Source organism: Dioscorea cayenensis, chromosome 3, assembly GCF_009730915.1.
Source record: "Dioscorea cayenensis subsp. rotundata cultivar TDr96_F1 chromosome 3, TDr96_F1_v2_PseudoChromosome.rev07_lg8_w22 25.fasta, whole genome shotgun sequence".
NCBI classification, from domain to species: Eukaryota; Viridiplantae; Streptophyta; class Magnoliopsida; order Dioscoreales; family Dioscoreaceae; genus Dioscorea; species Dioscorea cayenensis.
The window spans coordinates 16592200-16605310 of NC_052473.1; the positions used below are offsets into that span (position 1 = coordinate 16592200).

General features: G+C 29.0%; 1 protein-coding gene across 1 annotated transcript; it reads right to left on the bottom strand.

Moving 5' to 3' along the window:
* Nucleotides 1-53: 53 nt before the first annotated feature.
* LOC120282366 (proteasome subunit beta type-3) lies at nt 54-4749 on the bottom strand. The gene is made up of 7 exons (XM_039289175.1): nt 4651-4749; nt 4398-4579; nt 4193-4300; nt 3428-3517; nt 2184-2268; nt 1196-1290; nt 54-385 (listed from the first exon to the last, which is right to left on the bottom strand). The coding sequence occupies exons 1-7, from the start codon at nt 4654-4656 to the stop codon at nt 337-339; spliced, it is 615 nt and encodes a 204-aa protein (XP_039145109.1). The 5' UTR covers nt 4657-4749; the 3' UTR covers nt 54-336.
* Between the last annotated feature and the right edge of the window lie 8362 nt (nt 4750-13111).

The following is a 13111-nucleotide window of genomic DNA, read 5'->3' on the forward strand; positions in this document are numbered from 1 at the left end:
AAAATAAAATAAAATAAAAAATCAACATACCAATTGTTAAAAGGGAAATTTCATAAGTTGAAAGTTGCATGCATTCATTAAAAAAATAACTTGAGGTCTTCCAATTCCAAAGTGTTACCAAACAAATTTTTAAGTTAACAAGAGGCAACAATTTTCGTTCACTGTCCTGTGACTTGCTTGCATCAGATAATATATTTAAAATTGAAAACTTTTTTCATAGAATGTGAGACTGAGGGCTGATGACATCTCATTAGGAACACAAAGACTTACATTAAGAGAAGTGACAATTGTTTTCCATGAGTAATTCAGAATGAGTTTGAAGTTGAACAACACCCATCAATCCATCCTTCCTTTTAATGTCCTCTCCAGAACTTCAGTTGGTGTCCTGCAATACATACAGAAATAAATGTTAAAATAGCAAATAATATTAATAAGATGCTTTGTCAAATGACCAATTTCATTTTCTTTTCATGTTATACATGTAAGCTCTAACAGTAACAGAACCATGATATACATGTAAACCAAAGTGACAACTCTAATGATAGATTTAACAACCAGGAAGACTGAGTCTAGAGAAGAACAGCTGGTGCAAAGTGCAGTTATAGATTGAAGCAAGAAGGTGTATTTTGTGTTTGCAAGGAAGAAGAGATGTATGCTATGCCTTCCATGGATAGAGCATTTGTGCAAACTGAATTAATATTATAACAATAAAATGCGCATAACTAGAAGATCCCTGTACAAAACTTGACTAGAAAATAAGTACTTGACTGGTTAAGCAACTGATTGAGATTAGTGTTAATTATATGTAGTTCATATGCAAGGCTTTAAGCAGAAACTGGAAAGGCAAACAAATAAAATTGCCAGGCATCATTGGAATAATCTGCTGTTCCAAATACATGTATATGATAGATATGATGGTGAGAGAACTATCATACCTAGAAATTTTTGCAGTTAATAAGCAGAGGACAACTTACAACTTTCAACTTTACATGATGTTTAAAAAAAGCTATGATGATAAAGCTACTGTAGAGAATGAAGCGGATCCGAATAGAAAGATGAATAACATGAATGAATTTTCTTGCAGATTTAAAGATTAGCATCTCTGCATTCTACTAACGGATGAACCATAAGTACTTCTTGCAGATTTAAAGATTAATATCTATGTAAACTGGTATAGATAGCCATAAGTACTTACACAATGAGGACATGACCTCCCCAACCACTCAAACAATCACGATCCACGGATGCAAGAAGTGCTTGTGATACAACCTCAAATAATTCATCAGGTTCCTGAGATGGAAAAAAATATATTTCTAAATGAGAAAAAGGGCACAAGTGACACTTTTATGGAACCCAAAAGTATCAAGGTAATTTATTTTTTTACCAAAAAAATTTATTAAGATAATGGCATAACTAAAAGAATGCATTCAACATTTCCAAAAGAATCATGCCAGTCTTCTCAGAAAGGTGTTTAGCAAATCCCCCTTTTTCCTAATCATCATAAAAACCTCTTAACAACAAAGTAAGACAATACACATGAGTTTGGTTAACCAATAACTATTGATAATTTAATACAGATGTTTATTAAATAAACTTTAACTAGAACCATAATTCATCCTTTTGTCAAATGAAATGTATAGATGAAATAATGTGGAAGTTGCACAACCAATGAAAGGTTTCTACCATGGTAGTATCAAATTTACATTAAAAGTAAATGCACTTAAAATAAATCAGGTGATTCAAAACTTCTGATTGAACACAATCATGAAGAACAACATTCAACAGTTTCAATCGTTTCCTCCCCTTCCAAATTGCTTTCATTCCTTTCAATTCTACAGATAATATTGTGCTTCTATGTTTTAAATGTTTTCAAGTAATTAGTACTTGTAAAGGTGATGGTCAGGTTTCATACAAGATTGACTCACAATCTTAAAGCTAAAAATATACTCTTTGTCAACCAGATGAACCGTGAGCTTAACAATAGGGCTAAAGAACTAAAAGCATGCTCGGAATAAGTTCCTCTTCAATAATGCTTGTCAGAATTAGTATTAGAAAGGGGTAGTTGCTAATTACATCTAAAATAGCTCTATGTATTAGTTAAAACTTACGTAATAAAGGTCACAAATTTTTTAAATAAATTAACATGAAGCTAAATGGTACACAATTCAGTGCAGTCTACCAACCAAGTCAGGCTTGAACATAGACTCGCAAGCACCATATAAAGACTCTGATGCAGTACCAGAAACAACAAAGTCTTTAGCAAGTTCCCTGCACACGAGGCAAACAACTACAATATAAGCATAAATGCAAATGTCATGATCAGAAACTTTAAAAAATACCCAAATATCATCTATGGAAAATGATTTACCTGTCGTACAAAAACTTTAAGTGTGAAATTGATGCATACATCAAGTTGCCTAAAGCTAAGTGTGCCTGTGAATTGCTGCTGCTTAGTTCTATACTACGCTTTAAAGTGATATTACCTAGCCAAACATAACACTCCCTAATAGAACCAAATCACTTATTCATCTTGAGAGAACTCCTTTTCTCTTTTTCTCAGAATTTATTGAATTTATTGTATTTCTGGTACAAGGACAAAAAAAAGCAAGACTCCCTCTCATATGAACTTGAATCCCAGTAAGCAAATTCAAGGCCAGCTTGTTGAATCTCAATTTAGGGTGTGTGCCCACTCTAGGACAACAGCTCGCTGCCAATGCTACTAAAAAGCAACAGGATCTATCACACATCTGCTGAACCCTAATCCTGCAACACTGGAATAAAGTATGGGCACCAATGCAGCAGCTCTACAAGGCAACCATAAATAATTTACTTCACTCTACACTTAAAGACTGGGGAGGGACGCGTAACCTAAACACTTTGATCCAAACAGCACAGGCTACCATAGACTGGGGAAGAACTGAGTTCTTTTAAGACCTCAGGAAAAATAAAATTCATCTCACAGATGAGTTTATTGATAAGTGAGTTCTTTCATTATGATCACATGACCACAGATTCTTTGGTTCAACTAATTTCTCCTATACGAACAAGAAACCAGTTTACTTACACCTAGACACACTACTATACACAGCAATAAGGCTGACATTGATGGATCAATCTTTTTTTTTTCAATGCTACAATTTACTCCTCTAAAATATGCAAGATTTTACCTGAAAAATACACAGATGAAAGAGAACCTTTCTTAGCATTCCTTATTTTCAGACAAAGAATCCCCCGACTTAATTTCTAATCTTCACATTTTCATCCTTACCAACAAATCTCTACACAATCATAAATCTAAAGTTCTCCCAATACCAGAGTGTTTCTTACAGAGAAGCATGATAGTAAACTACACTAAGAATATTGAACCATCAAATAAACAGATTAATAAGATTGCTGCATTTATCTAGAGGGTGAAAAAGAAGCATACTTGGCGCCAATGCAGTCCATAGTGCAGATAAACGGCTTATTATCATCTCCTAGTCCAGCAATTACAGGCTGGCAGAAGTATGGCCCAAATCTACAAGATTAACGGTTTAGAAATTAGTAATTAGAAGCGACAAAGAAAACAATATGGAAATTGTAAATCAGTAATGACATCAATTAGTGAAAATGGTCAAACCATTAATCACATAAAGAACTTAAAAACATCAAATTTAACATAGTATGTACTATCACGAAATAAAAATTATAAGAAACATTATTTCACACCTCATCCTTGAAGTGAGCTAGACTTCATATACAAGGTAACAGATGTAAAACACAAAGAACTTGATGATTAATTTGAAATAAAAATAAAGTAGGCCATGTTAATACCGATGTGAGTGCATATTAAACCCTCTCATTTTTGTCAGAATGTTTATGTCAGGACGAGTGTTAGATTTTCCAGATTTGAACTATATATACCAATCAACAAAATTCCCCCGTTAGCCTACTCGGCAACAAATGAAAGTATACCAAATTATGTTCCAAGACTGAAATTTCATAAGCAAATTTCGAAAATTTCCACTAAGGAAATGCGAATCACGGGTTTAATTGTTAGATAAGGAAGACAAGAACAAGAAGAACCCAGTGAGGAACGGAAAGTTTTAAAAGGCTTCCAAGAAATTCTCAGACATTTCAACGCATCAAATCTAACCAGTTTACGTAATAACCCAATTCCTCTACAAACACCGAAATTTCACAAAGCACGAACCTTTTCTCATAGAGAATGGCAGATACAAGGCTGGCAAAGGTCTCAGGCCTCATGTCCCTCTCCTCCCGCAGCTGGTACAGCTTGTGCCGGAAAACAAGCCGCTGGTACCTTCAAAACCCAAAGAAGAAAAACCATCATCATCATCATCATTATCATCAGAATCAGAAGAAACATCAGCTAGGGTTTCCATATAAAGGCAACAGACAAGGTCTGGGCATCAGTAGCGAGGCCAGAAAGACCAATATAGAGCTTTTCATGGATCTTGTAGATCCTCTGAAAATCGGTGGCAATGGTCTGGAGGTTGACTCCAAGCCTCCGATCGCTGGCGATCGCGAAGCAGTTCTTGCCCACCATCGCCACCACAGCACTTCCATTATACTCAAAGATCTACAAAGAAGCAATTAGGGTTAGAGATCCATGAGAAAAACTTCAACGGAGATGAAGAACGAGATACTCACAGACATCCTTGCAACGAAGAGAAGAGAAAACCAAGCGAGTGCGAGCGAGAGAAAGAAGAAGAAGAGGAAATGAGGGTTTATATAGAGAATGGGATTGACTTGGGCAGCAAGCTTGAGAAGATATGAGGCCCACAAGCCCATTTATGTTGGCCCATGATTTAATGCGCCTTAACAGCCCATTTGGTACTTTGAATTTCCTTTTGTATTGGATTACTAAACTTCATGTTATTTTCATTCATAGTTACAAAACTTTTTTTTTATAACACAAAAGTCACTTAACTTTTTTTCCAGTTGTACTTGTGGTCATAATAGCCTGTTTTAAGGCCGTTTCCGATGAGTTTGTTGATGTGTAATAAAAAAAATTTTGTTATCATAGCGTTATAAAATGTAAACATATGTGGACATAAGTGAAATCAACCCCTAAACTTCATTTCTTCAAAATAAATGTTTTTTTAAAATTAAATTTTTAAATTTTCCTGATTATACATATAGTACTTACGTAGGTATATTAATATTAGTAATTTTTTAAAATAAAAATTAAATATTTTTATTTAAATAATTAAATTTGTTAAAGTGAGTAACTTTGAGTAACATTCCCTCTCAGTAGGCACTTCAATATTTGACTTAATTGACTTAGTTTAAGATTTAGTAATGTTAAATATGTTCCAAGTTTAGGAATAAATGATTTTTTATATTCATTTGAATTTATTTATTTGTTGATAAGTATAAATTATTCAAACTCACTCAGTAGTCAACATATCATGGTGTTATGTTGGCTAAAATAACTCGTATCAAATTATAAATGTATTATATGTTACCTTAAACTAAAAAGTCTACCTAGGGCGCAAAATTGCAATGAGATTAAAAGAATTCAAAACACAACTATTATTAGATATACAATATAATTTAAATAAAAAATATTACCAAAAAAAATCCTATTTCTATATTTTATTCTAATCATATAGTCTCTCACTTATTCATTTTTTTTGTCTTTGTTTTTTGAAATTTTTCCTAATTAATCCCATGCTCTTGATATTATAATAGAATGTCGGATATATCTCTAGTACCAATAATAATAATAGAGTACAGGGTCAATCAAATATGAGCTTGCCTCTTTGCACACAGGGGCGGAACCAAGGGGGGGCTAGCAGGGGCTGAAGCCCCCCCTCGGCGCCGGAGAAAATACTTTTTAAACAATATAAGATTTGGTGGTTTTCGATTTTTCTATACTTAATTTCATATAAAATACAATATTTGGACATATGAAAGTGTAGAGTGTGGGTGTGCTTGAGTGGTTTGTGGGTTTATCCATAAGGTTTGGGGGTTTTTTGATCCACCCAAGTTCAAATCCCTCTTGGTGCATTTTTTCACATTTTATTTTTTAATTTAAAAATTACTATTATTTCAAAATTTTAATAAAATAAATCTTATATACAAATTTTGCATTTTTTCACATTTTTTTTAATTTAAAAATTTCTATTATTTCAAAATTTTAATAAAATAAATCTTATTTACAAATTTAAGTAATTTAAAAAAAGTTTGAATTGATCATGAGGCCTAACATATATACATGTATGTTATAATATACCATATATGCTAGAGTGAAACAACAAAAAGTTTTTTTATAAACAATAGTTTGGTTGTTTGTAGTGAGGATGATCAATTTTACTATATTTAATACAAACTTGAGATGTATTCTTATTAGTTGAATTATTGAAAATCTCATATATTTTTCTATCGGTAATAACAAAAATTTTTAAATTATACTTTTATATTTTTTTAATATGAGTATTCAAATTTTTGGTTATATTAGACATTATTCTTTATTTAAAATAATTATTTTTGTTAGATTATTTTTTTACTTTTTTTTTTGTTTTGCCTTTAGGCTTCAGCCCCCTCTACCATCAAGTCCTGGTTCCTTCTCTGTTTGCACACCAAGTGCAAGTGCATGACTAAGGGTAATCATATATTGACAAATAAATAAAGTGGGAATAATTTTGTTATTTTAATTTAATTTGGATTTAAAAGTGAAAGTTTTGAAAATAATGGATCTTTTAGAATTTGATAAATTTAACGGACTTTGTAGAGAGTGGAAAAGCTAGATCGATCTTCAATTACTTCCCTCTTTAAATTAAAATAAGCTTATAAAATTCTAAATTCTTGAGGAAATTTGAAATTGATAACATGTAAAATTAGTTGATTAAAAATAAAATGTAACTACTACAATGGAGTACTCTATTTGTTTGAGAAGGGCATTTGAAATTTTAAGAGAAAATAGAAAATTTAGGGAGTTTTTTTTTTTGTATTTTTTTGCTCTTTTGATTAACAAAAATACATGCCATTATACGTGAGTAAATAATCAATAAATAATCTTAAAAAATAGCAAATAAGATCATCTTACTTTTATAAAAATTTTATATATAATTTTATGAGTAAAGGTTTAAATCGCTTAAACAAATAGTTTCGAGTTCAAATTCTTATATATATCTATTTATTTGCATAAAGTTCTGTCATAATTTCATTATTAAAAACAGTTGCATATCTCATGTCTAGTGATATAGCCCATATCTAATGATTTATATTATAATATATATAAATAAATACAAGTTATGGATTATTTTGAAAGTGAAAGTGTGGCAAGGGAAATTTTCAATGTTTTTGGGGCGAAGAACTAAAAATCAAAAGAGAAATCAAGTGCTAATGGAATAAGTAACAGCTAAAGGTTGTAAACTTGTAATTGGAAAAGCTTCAAATGCTTATGAAAAGTACAATGAATTCATTGATTAATGTGAACCGGTTATGATTAAATTAATTTTTAAAAACTATATATAGTTCCTTAAATTTTAATAATTTTTTTAACACCCAACTCTACCAACTCAAATAATTATACATATTAATCTTCCCATCAAATAATAATAAAAAATCATTCCAAAAAAGATTATTTCAAATTCCACTGGTACTATAACCAATCTCATTTTCTATAATTAGTCCAAACATCCACTTTTTAATTGATACAAATTATATTTATTAATTTTAAATTTAGAAAAAAACATTAATGTAATCCAAGTACCTCAAATGAAAGCCTCGCATATATTTATCTGTAAATATAGAGAAACATAATTTTAGAATAAATATGTGTGTCAGTAGGATTATATAGAATATTTCTATCATAATCTTTTTTAAAAAATTTAAGCCAAAGACATTTTGATTTATTGATGTACATTCTTTATGTAGAGTTTTTTTGTCTTTAGAAGGCGAGAAGAATGTGAATTTCAACTTGACTGAGAAACAGGTATATTAAATCTATGTTCCATAAAAAAATAGTTATTAAAAAATTTAAAAAAAATATATTTTGTTTTCTTTTAATAGAATAGAGGATAAATAGCTAATATGATTTTTTTCCTTCTTTATGTGTATATGTGTAGTTTTAATTATTAAATTGTTAAACAAATTAACATGGTACAATATTTTTGTAGATAATTTTTATTATATAAATAATATGTAAAAGCGATGTTGTGTGTCTTACTCAACGTGCGTGATTTCAAATTTAAATTATTATATATAAAAAATATTCATTATGAGAGGTTTACCTTGTAAGGCTCCAGGCTGGTTCTGTAGGTTAATTAAAAAAATGTAATTTCAATTAAAATAATTTGAATAATTAGAACATTAGATCTCTAATCTTACCACTTGATGGTCATAATAGATTAATCTCATTACTTGAGACCAGGACAGTACATATTTTTGCTTTTGTGGGAATAGTAATTACAAAAATGACAGATCAAAAACTTTATTATTTGTTTATTATATAAAAAAGAGAAAATTTTAAAAATAAACCTTGTGATTGTCGGGTTTTGCAAAATAGGGACAAAAACGAAATTTTTTTTATTTACTATCCCTGTGATTTCTCTGCGTGGCAAAAATAAGAAAAATCATAACGGTCGTTAGCACTTGCTTATGTGGTAAGGGCAAAGTTATCATTTAACATAAAAAAAAATCATAAGTTAGTCTGAGTTGGCTAATCACCTTCAGACAAAACCCAATAGCCATCCTCCATGATTGCCATCCTAGATTGCTTGGGTTTTTTTGGATCATTCAAGCGTTGCAACTCCAAGGTGCTTTCTCCCTTGCCGTTGTTTACCCTTCATTTCTCTTCCACAAGCAAAGGTGTAGAAACTTAGCCTCAAATTTTTTTTTTTCAAAGTTAAGATTCAATAGTAAGAGGGAAACATAATATAGTATGAAGAGGGGAACTAAGGTGGAGACTTATCAGAGCATGTAGGTGGAACAAGGTGGCAGGTGTTTATAACAAATTTTGAAGATTTTTATGCAAAGTATGTAATTATTGTTGAAAATGTTGTTGTCCAATAAGTTTGTTTGATTATAGCTTGCAATTAATGATTTCCGATTTTAAAAATCTCTTAATCACTTGTGTAAGTAATTTTGAAAAACCATCAACAAGACATGATCATTTGATCATTTAATCATACATTTACCTGTAATCAGTTTTATAAAAATAGCAGCTCCACATTAGGATCATAACAACCATTAACAAAACCACTCAAAGATTATTTAATCATTTAATCATATAATCACCTATTTGATAGTGTATAAACAACATAAAAGATTATGGGAGTGTTTGGTTGTCAAGAGTAGATTGGGGGAGGAGTGGAATAGGAGTGAGATGAGGGGGAGTGGAGTAGGAGTGAGAATGAATGTGTTTGGTTGATAAGGATTGGAGAGTGTAATTTATTGGGAATGGGAAAAGTAAAGAAGGTAAATATGATAAGATGACATTTATGCCCTTTATTCAAATGAATATTATGTAAATTGAAAAAAATAAATTAATTGTTATAAATAAATATTTCAAATTTTTTTGTTAATATCATTAGTAATTAATTAACTATAATAAATAATTATATCAAATTGATAATCAAATATATTTTTTAAAATAATTAATTAATAATTAATTAATGAAGAAATATTATTAATTATTTATTATAAATAAATATTTAACTATAATTATTAGTTATTATAATTCCATTTTAATTATTAATTATTATTAAATTATCAACTTAATTATTATATTTAATTAAATTATTATTATTTATTTAATAATTATTGTTAAAATTAATTAATTAATTATTATTTAAATTAAATTATTATTTTAATTATTAAATAAAAGGGCAAATTGGTCATTATCCCAAGGAGTGAGGGAGGAATGGGGGGATTGCTCCACTCCTCCCTCACTCCCCACTCACTCCTCATCCACTCCTCTCTCACTCCCACTCATGACCATCCAAACAAAAGCTTGGATTCACTCCCCTCCCACTCCCACTCCCACTCCCACTCCAATCCTGTTAACCAAACACTCCCAACAACTTGAGAGAAGTAGCAATAACAATGTAAAAGAGCATGGATACTGCAAAACCTTTAGCGATGTCACGTCCGATCAAATGAAAAAAACCCTAGCTTTACTTTTAAGAACTTCTTCTCTGTCTGAATATTGGGTGCCAATCGAGGTAAATTTCTTTCAACAATGAAGGTGTGTTTAATTAAAACATTAATTAGCAACTCAAAAGTGATTAGCCAACTTGGACTAACTTATGATTTTTGTTTATGTTAAATGACAACTTTGCCCTTGCCACATAAGCAAGTACTAACGACCGTTACGATTTTTCTTATTTTTGCCATGCAAAGAAACCACATGGTAGTAAATAAAATTTTTTTCGTTTTTGTCCCTATTTTGCAAAATCCGACAACCACAAGGTTTATTTTTGAAATTTTCCCTATAAAAAATCATCTCAATCTTAAATCAAGTTATGACTATAGTTGTATTTTTTTTTTTACAAAATGGACAACTTACGTCAAGGGTGTGCACAGGAAAAAAGTTATATTTCAACTTACTTTTGTCCTCATCTTACATGAGTTGAGGTTCGAATTTGCCTTCTCTGCAAGATTTAAATTAACCTGGATAGCATGTATGACCTTAAATGATGATCAATTATTAAAGTTGAATATGATTCTTGGATATGTGACCTTGTTCATAAAATGACCAACCAAGAGCATTGAAATCCTTCAGCAACATGCACAGCTTTAATCAAACAATGGTGGCCCCCTTGAGTTCCAATATGAGGAAACATTGGAAAAATTAAAGTTACATTTGGTTTGCTTGGAGATCTCCCCATCCTTCCCTACCTTTACTTGCTTTATACTTTACATCATTAACCCTTTGTTATATATAGCCTTGGAATACCTTCCTATTGGAGGAAAGCCTCCAAATATTTATATATTAAAATATAAATAAAAATTAGGGGAAAAACAGGTAATACAAGACAACAAATACTTCATTTTCAAGGATTGGTTGCTAAGGTTTGAGGAAAATGATTTACAAAATAATAATAAAAAACTTTTTTTTTTTTTATATGGTACTTAACATAATTATTAGTTAGTAGTACCAATAAGAGTTTATTTATTATCTTAATTTATGGTTAATAACATCTCTAGTTGATTTAATAAAATCACTCAAGACTTTTTATGCCATTGGGACGAATCCGAATGATGTCTAATATTATTTATTTTTTTTATTTTAACATTATAATTTTTTTAAAAAAAGAGAAAGAAGAACTATGGACAAATCAAGCGTCAAAGTATGCACGGGTATAAAGTTAATTAGTCAATATATCTGTGCTCTTATCCTACATAAATTGAAGTTTTAATCCCACTTCTTTAATAAGGTCACTAACATTTTATATAGGGAATCATGTGTCAATAAACAAAAAAGTTGCCGGCCCTTATAATTGTTTATAATTAAAAAATATTAATTTCACATTTTAAATATTTAAAAAAATTTGAAAATTATCTACAAGTGAATATACATTTCATATCAATGTTTACTAACAAATATGTATTTATGACTAGATCACCATTTCTCTCATAACACAATAAAAAAAAAATATTTAGTTACATAAAAAAAAATTAAATGAGTTTTCTGACATTCATAATTAATGATAATATTCACATTTGTTTTTGGTATTTATAAAATATCGATTAAGATCTTTAATGTCTACTCAATTTAAAGTTTAATATTGTGTTTTTCTTAGGCCAGTGAATTAAAATGTATATTTACAAGATATATTTAAAAAAAATTGTTTGAGAAAATTAATATGAAACGAACACACTTTACTTCAATTAATTCCAGGCAAAATTATATATTTCAAACTTACATTTTTTTACTTAGTTAATAATAAGTGTTTACCAACTCTTTGTTTAAAAAACAAATAAATTTAAATAATTATTCTCTATAAAAAAAACTAATAGAATATCTTCAGTTTTTTACTATCTCACTAATCAAACAAATCCAAATTCCCAAACAAATTAATATGCCAAAATTGCGGCCACTTAAAAAAAATATTAAATAAAATTATTAGCAAAGAATTTACTAATAAAATAACATTAGTCTTTTTGATAAAGTGATCATGTTTTGCTAAATAAATAGGTTTAAATCTCAACTTACACAAAATAAAGGCATAAGTATTGTTGAGCTAAGAACGGAGCTATAAAAATATTTTTTTAGGGGGAACAAATAAAAAAAATATATATTCAATTTTTAAATAAATTAATTTAATTAATTGAAGTTGCACTTTACTCTCTCTCATACAATTGAAATCAATTAAAATTGAATCAGAACTAAATTAGATGATGATGTTTTAAATTTAGAGAAAGGAGTTTACACTTTAGTAATGGATGATAATTCGCCTTGAATCAATAGTTGATTTCTTATTAATAATTTGTGAATAAAAATTAAATTTTTTAATTATGTAAACAAAAAAAATCACATAATTTTGATTATAAATACAGATTAAAGAATAAATATAAAATGATAAAATACTTTTTGTTTTAATAAACAAATAAAAAAAATTTAACGGCAAGCTTGAGGATGCCCAAACAATTCAATGACCATTAGATTTTAGTTAAATTTTATAGCAAAAATCAACCATCCTAATGACATTTGGATAATTTTATTTTAAATTATTAAATTATTTTATTTAGATTTTTATTAAGGATAATTAAGCTTACTTTACTATCATCTTTATCATTTAAAGATTTTATTAGAGATACCATATGATTTTTTTTTAATCTATATAACTTTTACATAATTTTTATATAATTTTTATGCAATATAAGAAGAATTTTGTAAAATATTGGGGGCCATGATCCCTTTCGCTCTCCTTAACTCCACCCTTAATTATAGTTGTTCCACACATATTTTATTTACATTCGTAAAAAAAAAATCAATAATTAGAATCAAATAAAAATACAAAATTGATTTTTTTTACAAGGACAAAACTACATTTCATCATTAAAAAAATTAAATAAATAATTTCTTTTTTATTTAAATTTAAAAAACAAATCACAAACAAAAAATAATAATTAAAATTAAAATCCGGAAATCTAGAAG

Coding starts and splice junctions, on each gene's coding strand:
- LOC120282366 (XM_039289175.1), bottom strand. Junction 2,269..3,427: donor ATGGACTGCATTGGCGCCAA/GTATGCTTCTTT, acceptor CCTCGTGTGCAG/GGAACTTGCTAAAGACTTTG. Junction 386..1,195: donor GGAGGTCATGTCCTCATTGT/GTAAGTACTTAT, acceptor TATGTATTGCAG/GACACCAACTGAAGTTCTGG.